Genomic DNA, 15,591 nt, shown 5'->3' with positions numbered 1-15,591 from the left:
GGTCAAATTTGCTCCACATTTGATATATCCGAACTGGATTCCACGATGAGCATTTTTGGGGGCTGGCGTGAAAAATAGTAACACTACTTCGTAACTGACTGCCACGCCATAAGTCACCAATTCCCACGCGTCATCTTTTCCCACCGTCGAAGTGTCGACAAACTAAGATATTGTCAATTAGACTGAAATGAATGAAAACCTAACTGGTAAAAAATTTCAATATATATTGATAAGCTTAACTCGTAGCTTATGTTTGTTAATAGTTTGTAGACTGTAGTTACATTTGTTTTGATATATTTTTGGTACTCTTTTGTCTGCTTTTATTGGACTGTATTGTCTGGGTCTGTTTGTCTGGGAATAATTTGCAATTTTGGAACGGTTTTGTCTGGGACTGTTTTGTCTGGGCCTGTTTTGTCAGAGACTGTTTTGTCTGGGACTGTTTTGTCTGGGACTGTTTTGTCTGAGACTGTTTTGTCAGGACAAGGTTTTGTAAATACCCATTGCACTTTTCACAAAAACAATTAAATCTTTGAATACGGTCTCAAGTAATAAAGTAATAAGTAATAGTATTTAGGCAATAAAAATTTAGCCTAGTTACAAGCTCAAAATGAGGGGAATTGTGTTAGTTTTATACGTAAATACTCTTTACCAAATTTAGGTCTTTTCATAAGATATAAATAACTTGTTTCCTCAGGTTTTCAGTAGAAATATTCCATCGCAGAAAATAGTTAAGCAAAATGTAAAATGCTGACGAAAGATTTCACTCTTTTCCAAAAAAACGCAAAACTTATTAAATGCTGTAGTTTCAGACATTAGCCAAGTACTGTTGAAAGGCGTCATTTTCCCCTAGGTTGACACCTCGACTCGCGGACAGACTTTATAAACTCTTAAGAACGTTACAGTCCAGCATTTTTTTTCAATTGTGCGAAATTGGGCGAAAATTGTACTATGTAAGTTCTCATCTTCAAATAACTAAATGCTCCAAAAAAGCATAGCATCAACAGCAACAAAAGGTTCAAAAACAACATGAAAATGATAAAATTGGAAATGCTAAAATTTGTTTAAAAAAATGTGCCAAAATTTTGTCAAGAGCTGTCAAGAAATGTTCTTGGCTTCTCTTGATAAAATCTTACCATGATCTTATGAAGATTTACAGTGAAATGTTGGTATTTCAAGTTCTTGGAAAGATGTTTCAAGTTGTGCAAGAGATGTCAAGATCATGCATGTCTTATCAAGGTTATCAAGTTTCAATCCACTGGAAGCTAAGTTGAACACTTCGATCATTTTGTTCTTTGATTTCATTTACAGGATCCAAATCGATTCTGCAGCGTCGCAACAGCCTCTCATCTGGAACCAGCGCCTCCAATGCAAACACTAAACGACACAGCGGGGGAGGGGCATCTGAGTACAGTTATGTGAGTTCTGAGGCAGTTGCCCAATTGGATGACGACTATCTGCCCCCTCCCAGCCACTCGTGGAGTGACGTGAGACCCTGTAAGAGGTCATGCAAGTGTTGCTGTTCCTACTGCTTCTTTGCCATCATTCTTATTGTCTGCATTTCAGGTTAGTGCATTTTTTGAGGTTTATCCGATTCGGCCTCAAACTGCACATCTGCAGAATTTTTATAATCATGATGTGAATCTATGAAAAGTGAAATTTTTCTCAATTTTTTGCTCCAACGAATACCCGTGTAGTAATTATTTTGGTCTGAAAGGTTCTTTTCATAAAGGTTCTTGAACGAGCACATGAACGCACGGAAATTTTGAACGAGCCAAAGTCTGGATCATAGGCCTTTTCGGTCTGCCTCGGTATTTTCATAAGCAAAAATGGTCTGGAGGGGTATTTTCATGTCATTTTGAACGAGGACCTCAACCTGGGTAACCTAAGAGGTCATATATGCGAATAAAACTTTATGGTGAAATTAAGTTGAATTGTGATAGCCTATATGGCAAAATTGGGACATGCACCCCAAGTAAGGGAAATATATCCCAGTTTGAGGTTCTGTGCCAAAGTTGTGCCATCATATTGACAAGGGAGGTGGAAATAAGGGAGGAGTGGATTGAGGTTCCTCTTTTCGGGTTTCCTTGGTAAAGTAGAGTCTGGTCTTGGTAAATTTTGACCTTAGACCATAATAAAGGGTTGCGTCGTGAAAACATTTTCTACGATGTGCTCATTATCTATTAGTATGATTATCTATTGTAGTATGTTGATAGCTATTGATCAAATTAAGTTCTTAAAACTGAAATAAATTCTGAAGAATCATGAACTTAATTAGTTTAAAAAAATCTTGTTTTTCCAGCCCTGGTGTACATGATCTTCCACAGAGAAGTGAGAAGTGTATACGACAGTTACCTCAGATCAGACCAGAGTGATACTTACCAATCCACTTCACAGAGTTATGTCTACCTTGATGAGAATGGAGACCCATTTGTGTGGCAGAATAAACGACTCCCCAAGTCCATCTGGCCCCTGGAGAACAACGTCTCCATCACTATACGCGACGATGACAGTGAGTTAATTCCCGGTTCAAAGTGTCAGAAGTTCGCTGGTTTTTACACAATGCGCTAAAACTATGTAAAAAAATGCATTCAATTTCAACTCGTAAGCCTATTTCAACTCATTTAAGCCTATTTCAGCGCATTTCAGCGTATTTCAGCGCATTTCAGCGTATTTTGAGCTGAACTATTCAATAATTTTTTTAGCATTTCCTACATAGTATTCAGAAAATTCCTCGACCCTGGTTTACAGAATTATCTATCTTCGTGGCCCTGAAAAATTAGCCCTTTTTCATTTACGGACAAAAAACTCCTACCAATGACGGCAACCTTCAATTTCAGAATTGGAGACTCTTATGACGTATGTCCCTGCACCACTTCAAACCAAATTCCACTTCAAAACAAGACGTGCAAATAGAAATTTAATTCTAGCAATTAGCTCTCAATTGCGTTACTGTTGAAATCATACATTTCGTTGCCGGAAGCACATTTACCTGAGTCTATATACTCAGCAATATCGCTGTTTTCCGCACACATGTATTAAGATCAGGAAAATAAGAAAGTACAAATAAGTCCGATGCGCTCAAATTTTGGCGTATAGGAGGGTAGATTTCGTATTTTACAGTGTGCGCAATCTTGCGACAAGTGTAATTGACTCCAATCTTGTGATCAGGGGTATTAGTACTTTAATCATCCTTTGATTCGGGGGGATTAGTCGCCAATTTTTCCACTGCTATTGTTGCTAGATTGAGTATAAGGAACGTGACAAAACTAGCGAAGAAGGAACTGCAAATTTAATCGGTGATATTCTTATGGTCGCCGATCTCGACAAATTTTGCCAAAACGCAAAAAACCAACGAAATGTATGATAATTATTTACTTTCAAACTAAGTTTGTAGCAATTATATTAGTCCTGTGGATTTTATTGCGATTTATCATTTGACCAGTTTTTCCTCTGGCTTACTGGACTTTTCGTCCTCATAAATTAAATTTTGCCTATGAATTTTTATCCCACGACTATTTATCCCAGGACCTCTTATCCCATTAATTTTTATTCTAGGACCTATTTATTGTTGGACTTTATGTCATGGGATAAATAGGTAAGGCACGAAGTGCACTAAATTATCTTAACACCTTATGGCTCATTAGACTCTTTTTTATCTGAGTTCAGTATTCACTGAAGCAGTTAAAGAGACGTGAATTCATGATGTAAAGCGCGGTTCTTGGAGTTTGACCCTTCCCCCTTTGACCTCCCCAAGAACTTCTATTTTCCGCCTCTTCTTCCCCCTTTACCTAATTCTACTGGTTACTCACATCCCCGCCCGCGCCAAATCCCCTACTCCCCATTCTCATCCAGCTTATCCCTCAATAAGATTGAAGCTACCCTTCTGAAGCCGCAGTTAGGCACTGACAAAAACTAACCGCTAGGTAGTCGTCTGAAAAAATATCGCCAAACGTCAGTCGCTTATGTTTTCTCTAGTTTGATGTAACCAAAGTGCAACAATTCTGCTTTAATTAACAGTTTTTGGAAGAAATGTTTTTAAAATCTGAAAGCGAAACCTTCAATCTAATTTGTACATCAATTTAGTAGCAAACCTGAGCAACACTGAATGAAAAAAACGGGTACCATAAAGCTTGGTCTTCTTTTTTAAAATTTCTTTTTGACTTACAGCTGAAATGACACAATTACAAGCCTTAGTTACAGTTTCACGCTGCGAAAAAAGAATGACTGAAAAAACCAATAATCTCAAATGTGAGTTGCTAATACGTTTAAAGAACGAACGCATCTGATTCTAACATTCCTCAAGAATTTTATGTCAATCGAGTTTTCCACTATTCTATTAAAAGCTAATTTCAAAATACATTAACATAAGAGTTGAGTTCATCATCAACTCAACCCGATTGTTTCATTAATTACCTTTTTTATTTGACTCAACCTATTCAGGACATTATAATCATTAATTGGAATAAATTGTGGTAGCCAGAAATTATCAATGAACACGCAGTGCGTTAAAACAGTGTTGACATCTTGTAAAAATTTCTAATCGTTTAAACAGAAAAGAACGTAAGTCCCCATGAATTTTGTTTGTTAACATTTTGGAACAGGTAAGCACTTGGCATCAACGTCTAACAGTCAAGTTGGATTTGAACGGTCAAGCTGGATTTGTTTCGTTAATGCTTTTGAATTTCTTTTGCAAGATTTTTTGCGAAAAAGTTGCATTCACTACGCATTAGGCATTTGCAGTACGATCTTTTGTCTTGATGTGATCAGATTGTTATTAGGGAACCATTTTTCCAAGTACCAGTCATTTGGCATTGTTTTCCATTAATTATAAAAAGTAGTAGTCAAGCTAGAAAAAGTAATCTTGAAGACATAAAAATCCTCTCATTGTCCCTAAGATACCAAAATCATGGTTCGAAAATTGTTTACCACTAGCAACCGAAAACCGCAAAATTCATATCAGATCATGTCATGGAAAAAGAGGACTTGACGTGCTCGAAGAACCAATGAAGAAATCAGCAAAGAACGGTCTAAAGCGAAATGTCGGAAACACGAACAAAAACACAAATTTTAATATTTTGTATCAATCAGCGACCAGTCCCTTTAACCGTTACAGAAATATAGCTTAAAAATAGTCTTTGTCAACAGTTTAGATAGCAAGTGAACTGTAGAAATTTTGCAATGTTTTAGTTCGGAACTTTCTGAGTCTGAGAGTCAGTTGAATGAATGTCTTCTTGAGTTGAAAGGGCATCTCTCCCTCTTAAACTCAAAATTTTGAGTTTCAGAGGGAGAGAGAGAGAGAGAGAGAGAAAGAGACCCCTGTCACAGCACATTAAAGCGTGTGATGGTTTTTCCCATTATTGAAAAAATTCAATATGTGAACATGGTAAATTGATTAAGAGAAAAATGTTTTTGTTAAGTGATTATCTGATAATTTAGATGTATCTCTAATTTTGTGCGCCAAATTGACATGCGAGAAAAGAGAGAGTATATCAAAATTGGTTGTAGAAAATTGCTTTCCATTAAAAGTTTAAATTGCTTGGCACCTCTGTATCTCAGTAAATTCTGTTCATGTTTTCGTTTACATCTTGGTATTTTTAACTACCATTTCAGTGACCTATTTGTCAAATGGGTTGATCGTGAATCACAGAAAAACAAATCATTGAGATATGTATCAGTATGTATTTTATTCACTGATTTTATCACATATTTTAACAATTGGTATACATGCAATTCGTGAGCAGTTAAGATTTTAAAATTCTCAAAAAGATGGGCGACATTCTCTGTGTACTTCAGGAACAAAATTAGTCTAAAAATTTTCTTTTGCATCAGAACTAGGGTTTCAAGGGTTTTGTAATTAACACATCCATATACCAATACGCTGTTTTGAATTATTGGTTTAATTTTTGATGAAAAGTAATGCAATAAAACATTTTTTTTTAAATTTAATGCCCTAACCTTGACACAATTCCTCATTGAGTAGACAAAAATTGTTTTTACTTTGTCAATGTGCGTTGTGAACATTTTGTTTTTATCTATATGTACTCCAAGACGTTTGCAGCTTTCTGATTCAGGTAAACTAACAGAACTTAATTTAAAGTCTTAAAGCCTATTGGAATTAGAGGCACTTTTACCTATTTTAATACACATTTGACAACTTTTCTTAACATTTAGTGACAGCCTATTCGCCTTGAGTCATTTCTCTGCATTCAATAAATCTTTTTGTATTGGATGAAAATCAATATTTCTTGCTATGAGGATTGTATCGTCTGCAAGAAGAGCAATTCTGCAGAATTGACATACGTCTGGAAAGTCATTTATGTAAATCATGAAAAACAGTGGGCCGAGAGTTGAGCCTTGTGGAACTCCACATGTTAACATCTTCCAATAGAAGTTACAATTACTGAGCTTAACGCATTGCTGCCTTTGTGATAAAAATATTTGAATCCAATTAAGATAAACGCCTCTTTTGTCATATAATTCGAAATATTTTAAATTCAAGATTTATTTCGTGGTCACTCGTATCAAAAGCTGTTTTAAAGTCAACAAAAAAGTGACAATTTCCAAGCTGCTTTTTTCACGAATGGTTTTGGTCAAGTTTGCAATGGCATCAATTGTGCTTTTTTTTCGAAAACCCAACTGTTTAGGATTAAATAAATCGAATGCTTCGAAGTATGTATAAAGTCGATTAAACATGATGCGTTCAAATATCTTACCCAATACAATGAGCAGTGAAATTGGTCTGCAGTTGGTCAAGTCGTCTCTTGCTTCCGCTTCATTCAGTGGCACATTTTTTGCTTGTTTTAGTACACTTGGGAATTAACCATATCTAAAAGATTTGTTTACAAGATAAACAAGGTGCTTGAATTTTAGGGATTTTGTTTCCATAATCAAAATAGCATTGATATCTTCAATTCCTGAAGGTGATTTATGTTTTAGGTCGTTATTGTCTTTAATGATTTCGTAGCAATTTGTTTGATAAAGCCACATACTCTGTTAGATAATAAACTGGGGACTGACATAGACCTCTTTTGGAATTTCATCTTTGAGAATTGTCCCTTTTTTAGGAAAAAATTGTTCAGCTCATTTGCAATTGCCAAGTGAACTTCAACACTTTTACCATTTTTCGACAACGAAGGAATGTTAGTGTTTTCAGAAGTGACGCCCTGGAGCTCATTTACAAATATTCAAACTTGTTTTGAGTCTCCGATACATTTTGAGAACTTTTGTTCATAGTAATGTTTCGTTTTTGATTTGATTGTTTTCTATGCTTTATTACGTAGAGATTTAGAGTAGTCTTATTTGCCGCGGATCTTTTTGTGCTTTTTCCAGGACTTGTGCAACTGATTTTTTTTTGCAAATCAAATTTTTCAATGTTTTATCAAACCAAATTGACTTTCCAGTCGGTGAACAGACAAAACAGTCCCAGACGAAACAGTCCCGGACAAAACGGTCCCGAATAGCAAAATATTACCACACAAAACCGTCCCAGACGAAACAGTCCCACGAAAGCAGACAAAGTTGTCCCAGACAAAATAGTCCCAGACAAAATAGTCTCAAGAAAGCAGACAAAACATTCCCAGACAAAATAGTCCAAACTAAAGATAAAGTTAAGCATATTCGCAACAATTAACAACGAAACCCTTAAGTTATTCTTGTGATTATATTTCCTTGAACAAATAGTAACATAATTTTTGGCAAATAATGGATTTTGTATAACGAGTTTTTGGTTTAATCCTAATTCATAACAATTAAAAGCAATGAATTCAGAAGCTTAACTCATAGATTATGCTTGATAATTGTTTGTAGATTGGATTTACAATTGTTCCGATACTCATTTGGGACTATTTTTTTTGGAGCTATTTTGTCTCCTTTCTTGGGACTAATTTGTCTGGGACTGTTTTGTCTGGAAAAATTTTGCAATTTGGGACTGTTTTGTCTAGGACTGTTTTGTCTGGGACTGTTTTTTCTGGGACCGTTTTGTCCGGACAAATTCCAGTCCTATTTCCATTTGGAATTGAATAAGGAGGAAACATTTCAAATAATTGATTAAATTCAATTTCATACTTCTCCAACGCAATTTCAACATCGCTTACTTCTTCGTTCTGTATGGTGGCTGGTGACTAGGAGAGAGTTTCAATAAAAAGAGCCATTTTATCAGGGAATTTTCTAAAAAAACTGGTATTACGAAAGCGAGTTCGCGAGAAACTGATTCTAATAATGATTTCAAACTGCAGCACTGTGGGAAGATGATCACAATAACTTTGATTCTCCATTACAAAAGCGTTTTGAAACTTTAACTTTTTCACGAAATAATGATCCAAGTGAACTTTAGTATTTTGGTTGATGCGGGTTGGTTCAAAACTTAGTTCAAAACCATTTGATTTTAATGTTGTTAGATATGAGGATGTCAGTGGAATATTATCTAGTGCGTTTATATTGAATTTTCCACAGACAATTATTCTGTCAGAACCATCGCTATGGTTTTCAAATGTATTATCAAAACCGAATATAAAATTTTGCCTGTTTACTCTAGCAGGATTATACACTACTAACAAAACGATCTTCAATTTACCGCCACTTCTTCCCCCTTTTCCTAATTTTACTCGTTACATTCATCCTCGCCCGCGCAAAATCCCCTAATCCCCATTCTCATCCACCTTATCCCTCAATAAGATTGAAGCTACACTTCTGAAGCCGCAGTTAGAAACTGAAAAAAACCAACCGCTGGCTAGTCGTCTGAAAAATATCGCCAAACGTTAGTCGCTTATGTTTTCTCTAGTTTGATGTAACCAATGTGCAACAATTCTGCTTTAATTAACAGTTTTTGGAAGAAATGGTTTTAAAAGCTGAAAGCGAAACCTTCAAACTAATTTGCACATCAATTAAGTAGCATACCTGAGCAATACTGAATAAAAAAATGGGTACCATAAAGCTTGGTCTTCTTTTTTAAAATTGTTTTTGACTTACAGCTAAAATGACACAATTACAAGCTTTAATTTTATTGTCACACTGCGAAATGAGAATTACTGATAAAATTAATAATCTCAAATGTAAGTTGCTAATACGTTCAAGTAAGGAACGCATCTATTTTTAACGTTTCTTAAAAATTTTATGTCCAACGATTGTTTGACTGAACTTATTTAGGACATTAAAATCATTGATTGGAAATAATCGCGAGAGCCAGAAATTTTCATTCAACACGTAGTGCTCTAAAACAGTGTTGATATCTTGCAAAACCTTTCCATCGTTTAAACAGAAAAGAACGTAATTCCTCTTGAGTTTTCTTTGTTAACATTGTGGAACAGGTAAGCATTCGGCATCAACGTCTAACAGTCAGGACTAAAGTTGATTTGAACAGTCAAGCTGGATTTGTTTTGTTAATGTTTAGAGTTTCTTTGTTTTAAAGTTTTTTGTGAAAAAGTTGCATTCACTACGAATTAGGCATTTGCAGAAAGATCTTTTCTCTTGCTGTGATCAGATTTTAATTAGGGAACCATTTACCAAGTACCAGTCATTTTGCATTGTTTTCTATTAATTATAAGAAGTAGTAGTTAAGCTAGAAAAAGTAATCTTGAAGACATAAAAATCCTCTCATTGTCCCTAAGATACCAAAATCATGGTTCGAAAAGTGTTTACCACTAGCAACCAAAAACCGCAAAATTCATATCAGATCATGTCATGGAAAACGAAGATTGAGGTGCTCGAGAAACCAATGAAAAAAGCAGCAAAGTACGGTCTAAAATGAAATTTTGGAAACACTAACCAAAAAAACTTAACATTTTGTATAAATTAGCAACCAGTCCATTTAACCGTTCAAAAAATATAGCTTAAAATTAGTCTTTGCCAAAATCTTCTGATAGCGATTGAGGTTTAGAATTTTTGCAAATGTTTTAGTTCGGATCTTTAGGGGTCTGAGAGTCAGTTGAACGAATGTCTCCTTGAGTTTAAAGGACATCTCTGCCTCTTAAACTGAAAATTTTGAGTTTAAGAGGGAGAGAGAGAGAGAGAGAGAGAGAGTTTATTCCTCTGAGTATAATTGAACATCAAAACTAAAATATTACATAACATCAGACAGCTTCAAGTTATCATTGGGCTTCATAGAAAATTGCAAAACACTCAGAGATTTCAATACATGGATCCAACAGGATCACTGGACCTTGCCCTGTCAATAGAAGTAAAAATGCAAAAAAAAATAAAACAAAAAACTCGCAAGAACCATAAGTGAAAAGCCATAACTCTCCACAAAGTTAAAGGAATTTTAAACTTTTGACTAATTTCTCAACCCATTTGGGAAACCCCTGCCACAGCACATTAAAGCGTGTGATGGTTTTTTTCCTTTTTTATTGAAAAATCAAAATGTGAACATGGGAAACTGATTAAGAGGAAATTGATTTTTTTAACTGAATATCTGATAAAATGATGTTATCTCTAATTTTGTGCGCCAAATTGGCATGCAAAAAGCCAGAGAGCATATCAAAATTTGGTGGTAGAACATTGCTTTCCATTAAAAGTTTAAATTGCTTGGCACCTCTGTATCTCAGTAAACTCTGTTCATGTTTTCGTTTACATCTTGGTATTTTTAACAACCATTTCAGTGACCTACTTGTCAAATGGGTTGATCGTGATTCACAGGAATACAAATCATTCAGATATGTATCAGTATGCATTTTGTTCACTGATTTTATCACAAATTTTAACAATTGGTATACATGCAATTCGTGAGCAGTTAAGATTTTATATTTCTCAAAAAGATGGGGGACATATTCTATGTACTTCAGGAACAAAATTAGTCTAAGAATTTTTCTTTTTGCATCAATACTAGGGGTTCTAGGGTTTTGTAATTAACCGATCCATATACCAAAACACCGTAATGAATTATTGGTTTAATATCTGATGAAAAGTAATGCAATAAAACAATATTTGAAATCTAATGCCTTAACCTTGACACAATTCCGCATTGGATAGACAATTCGTTTTTTACCTCGTCATTGTACGCTGTGAACTTTTGATGTCTATCCAGATGGACTCCAAGATGTTTGCAGATTTCTGATTCAGGTAAACTAACAGAATTTAATTTAAAATCTTATTGCCTATTGGAATTAGAGGCACTGTTTAATACACATTAGACAACTTTTCTTACCATTTAGTGACAGCCTATTGGCCTTGAGCCAGTTCTCTGAATTGACTAAATCTTTTTGTATTGAATGAAAATCAAGATTATCTGCTATGAGGTTTGTATCGTCTACAAAAAGAACAATTCTGCAGAATTGACATACGTCTGGATAGTCATTTATGTAAATCAGGAAAAACAGTGGGCCAAGAGTTGAGCTTTCTGGAACTCCACAGTTTAATGTCTTCCAATAGGAGTTACAATTACTGACCGAGACGCATTGCTGTATTTGCGATGAAAAATTTTGAATCCAATTAAGGCAAACGCCTATTAAGCCATTTTGTGGTCAATCGTATCAAATTTTTTTTTAAATCAACAAAAAAGTGACAACTGCCAAATTGTTGTTTTCAAGAAAGGTTTCGGTCAAGTCTGCAATGGCATCAATTGTGCTTTTATGGAAAACCCAACTGATTAGGATTAAATAAATCGAATGCTTCAAAGTATGTTTAAATTCATTTATACATGTTACGTTTAAATATCTTACCCAATACAATGAACAGAGAAATTGGTCTGCAGTTGTTTACGTCATCTTTTGCTTTCGCTTTATGCAATGGCACATTTTTTGATCGTTTTAATACACTTGGGATTTAACCATATCTAAAAAAACTGTTTACAAGATAAACAAGTTGCTTGCATGTTAGCAATTTTGTTTCTATAATCAAAATAGTACTGATATCCTCAATTCCTGAAGGTGATTTCTGTTTTAGGTCGTTATTGACTTTAATGATTTCGTAGCAATTAGTTTGATAAAGCCACTTATTCTTTGAGATATTAAATTGGGGACTGACAAAGATCTCTTTTGGAATTACATCTTTGAGATTTGTACGAAAAAAAATTTCAGCTCATATTCAATTGCTAAATGAACTTCAACACTTTTACCTTTTTTCGACAACGAAGGATTGTTAGTGTTTTCAGAAGTGACGCTCTTGAGCTCATTTATAAATTTGCAAACTTGGTTTGAGTCTCCGATACTTTTTAAGAACTTTTGTTCATAGTAATGTTTCTTTCCTGCATTGATTGTTTTCTCTACTTTAGTATGTAGAGGTTTAGATTTGTCTAATTTGTCGCGGTGCTTTTTGTCCTTTCTCCACGACTTGTGCTACTGACTTTTCCACGATTTGTGCTACTCTCGGAGAGAGTTTCAAAAAAAGAGCCATTTTATCAGGGAATTTAAAAAAGTGGTATCACCAAAGCGAAATTGCGACAAACTGATTCTATCAAAGGTTTCAAATTGGAACACTGTGGGAGGATGATCAAAAAATTTTTGATTCTCCATTATAAAAGCGTTTTGAACCTTTAAGTTTTGCACAAAAAATGATCCAAATGAATCTTAGAATTTTGATTGGTGCGGGTTGGTTCAAAAAAACTTTGTTCAAAACCATTTGATCTTAATGTTGATAGATAGGACGATGTCAATTGATTAGTATCTAATACGTTTATATTGAATTTTGCACAGAAGATTATTCTGTCATAACATAACGATCGCTAAGGTTTTCTAATGTATTATCTAGTTCAAATAAAAAGTTTTGCTTGTTTACTCTAGGAGGATTATTCACTACTAACAAAGTCATCTTCAAATCTCCAAATTTTAGATGAGCTAGAAGACTTTGATCTAAACCACAATTCAGATCTTCATTCATGCTTACTTTGTCTCTTATTTGAACCATAATACCATCACCCCTTCCAAGCCTTGATTTTGACAAGCAAGTATTATAGTTAGTTAGTTTGAATCAGTTTGGATCATCTTCATTTGCTAGCCAAGATTCTGTTAAACAGGTGGAGAATCGAGACAAGAAATCAGTGCCTCTAATTCTTCATAATGTTTTCAAATTGGTCTGATGTTTAAATGTAAAGTTTTACTAGAATTTGAAGCAGATACATATTTGGTAGGTTTGGTTAAACAATTGGCTGTGTACTTAGATGACTTAGTCTTCGTTCTCCTCTTCAACCCGAAAAGGCTGAATACTCCTCAAAACTATCCAGAAAAATCTCTTTGGCATTAGGTGAATCACTCATGGGATCTTTAACAAAGTCCAGCAACTCGTCTTTATTTGCTCCTCTACTTTTAAGCTCCTGCAGATGTTTTCTTTACTCATTTTCTTCACCGAATTCGCGCACAGGCTTGAGAGAAGGCATCTTAGTTGCCAATGGGGTTCCAGGCGGGAAATTTGGTGGTTATGATAATGTTGGAACAGGCGTGTTGAATTTGTTTGCATTTATTTACTTTGAACTCGTATCCGTACGGCTTTCTTGTCTTTCATTTGAGTGGGCATTAATTGAAAATCTGTTCAATGCTTGATCCAATTTCTGGGCAATCGGCTGTAACTTAGAAATATCTTTGTTCAAAATAGTTTTAAGATGACGAGTCATTCCTTCGGTTTGGATTTGAACAAGTGGTGCCGAGTTCTTAGTGGTCACTTTCAGTTGCATGGCTTCACCGTCCTCTTTCGTTTTTGCTCAACAATTCGTGGATCTACACTGGCCTTCCATTAATCGGATTTTGAAATGTTTGGAGCGAGCCCTTTCTTTGTCCAGATTATTTACTTTTGCTCAAAATACAAGAATTTTGCAATTAATGGGGGTGGATTGAACGGCGAGCCTCTACCCAGTGGATGGCAAGCCTTAATGTCAGTCGGTTCAATGTTCACATTCAGAACGTTCTGGATTAGGCAAAAAACATCTGATAGATAAGTACCATTTGTACTAAGAGGCAGATTACGAAATATTAAACAATCTTTGGATTGATATCTCTCAATTTGATTCACTTTAACTTTTTTTCCGTCATCTCTAATTCTAATTGCGCAATGCGTGCGTTTTTTGCTGCATTTTCTGTAATTAGAGTTTTCAAATTTTATTTAGATGTTTCGTCGAGACCCTCACTCTCAGGCATTTTTTCCATCAGATCGCCCATGCCTCGCTGGCTCATCTGTATTTAATAAGCTTTTCACAACAATTAGTCTAAGGCCGTTTCGAGATAAGGAACTCAAAACAGCATCAAAGTGTGACACGAAAAATTGATTTTTGCCAGGTCAAGGAAGGTTTTTGTTATTCGATTCGGTAGACAAATAAATCTGACGGAAATGTTCATTTAATACATTTGTAATGCTTCTTTGACTTGATGCTAATTTTTGCAAATGTTCGACGATAACTATTATCCTAGCAGATTTTTGAAAGATAGCCATCCCATCTAACGCTCAGCAATTTCTCAGAAATTTCTGGCTAACACTCAGAAATTTTAAGTTTTTTAAAAAAATTATTTATTTTACGAAATTTTTATTGCAACCCATTATCAAATGGGCATGATGAATACAGAATGTAGTACTATGAATTTTGAATTCAGAATTAAATACTATAAATAGTGCTGAAGTTTTCTGCAATTCAGTATCGTGCTAGAATTGAAGTGACTTCTGTTTTTTTTGCTTTTAGCATGGCGTGAAGTCTTTTCGGGATCAAGTGTGATCAAATTTGTAGTCAGAGAACCCACAGACCTCATAATTCTTCACTTCCATTACAGACACTTAAAAGTGGACCACCTAATGTGCAATAACAATCTCGAAACTCCCCAAATCCAATCAACAACCTCTTGTGTAAACTTTTTAGACATGCACGCTTTTAAATTATCCAAAAAACTGTCGCAAGGTGACGAATGTGTGATGCACTTTGTGTTCAACGCCACCACTCATAACTCGTATGGACTGTTTTACGACGAATACCAACCTCCCCTCGGCGACCAATCAGATTTGAGCTACAGTTTGGTCACGCATCTTCAAGACACATACGCAAGATACGTGTTTCCATGTTTGGACGAGCCAATTTTCAAAGCAAAATTTTCATTCGTTGCTATTTTTGCAGAAAATTTGTTCGATTTTGTTTTATTTAATTCTCCGATGTTAAAGGAAGAAACGGTAGATGGCTGGCGGAAAATCTATTTCGAGCAAACAGTTCCAATGCCAACGTATGTGGTTGCAATTGTATTTGCCAAAAATTACGAAAACAGCTCAATTGATGATAACCCGAATGAGTTTCGAGATTATTCGGTTCGAAATACATTTCACTACCCAAAGAACCTAAAGCAGTATACAGTTACGCCTATGGATATTGCGACTAAGAGTATGCGCTTTTTTGAGGGGTCATTTGCAATTGCATTTCCGATGAAGAAGTGTGATCACTTTCCTGTGAAGTCGCTGCACGTGTTTGGGATGGAGAACTGGGGACTTATTACGTATTCGTAAGTGAAATTTAATAAGTTAACATAGCGATAACAAACAACTACAGACCCACAAAATAATTTCTGAGGACGTTATATTGCATTATATGGGCTTTGTTTACTAATTTTTTTAGCTACTTTTCTTTACAATCATGATCTAAAAGCTCTATGTATTGGTCATAATCAACTTAATTTTTAACTTACGTTTTGAAGG

The 15,591-nt window shown here is 35.1% G+C and overlaps 1 protein-coding gene across 1 annotated transcript in view; it reads left to right on the top strand.

Moving 5' to 3' along the window:
- The first annotated feature begins 1,187 nt into the window (after positions 1 to 1,187).
- Positions 1,188 to 15,591, top strand: part of LOC142353907 (endoplasmic reticulum aminopeptidase 1-like) — a 33,251-nt gene continuing 18,847 nt past the window's right edge. The window contains exons 1-4 of the mRNA XM_075406174.1: positions 1,188 to 1,236; positions 1,309 to 1,563; positions 2,300 to 2,509; positions 14,597 to 15,398. Of these exons, the coding sequence (XP_075262289.1) occupies positions 1,188 to 1,236; positions 1,309 to 1,563; positions 2,300 to 2,509; positions 14,597 to 15,398 (1,316 nt within the window). The remainder of the gene's footprint in view (positions 1,237 to 1,308; positions 1,564 to 2,299; positions 2,510 to 14,596; positions 15,399 to 15,591) is intronic.

This window comes from Convolutriloba macropyga, chromosome 1, assembly GCF_964194025.1.
Source record: "Convolutriloba macropyga chromosome 1, txConMacr16.3, whole genome shotgun sequence".
Lineage (NCBI taxonomy): Eukaryota > Metazoa > Xenacoelomorpha > Acoela > Convolutidae > Convolutriloba > Convolutriloba macropyga.
Note: the sequence above shows the minus strand (reverse complement) of the source record. Positions and strands in the feature narration are given on the sequence as shown.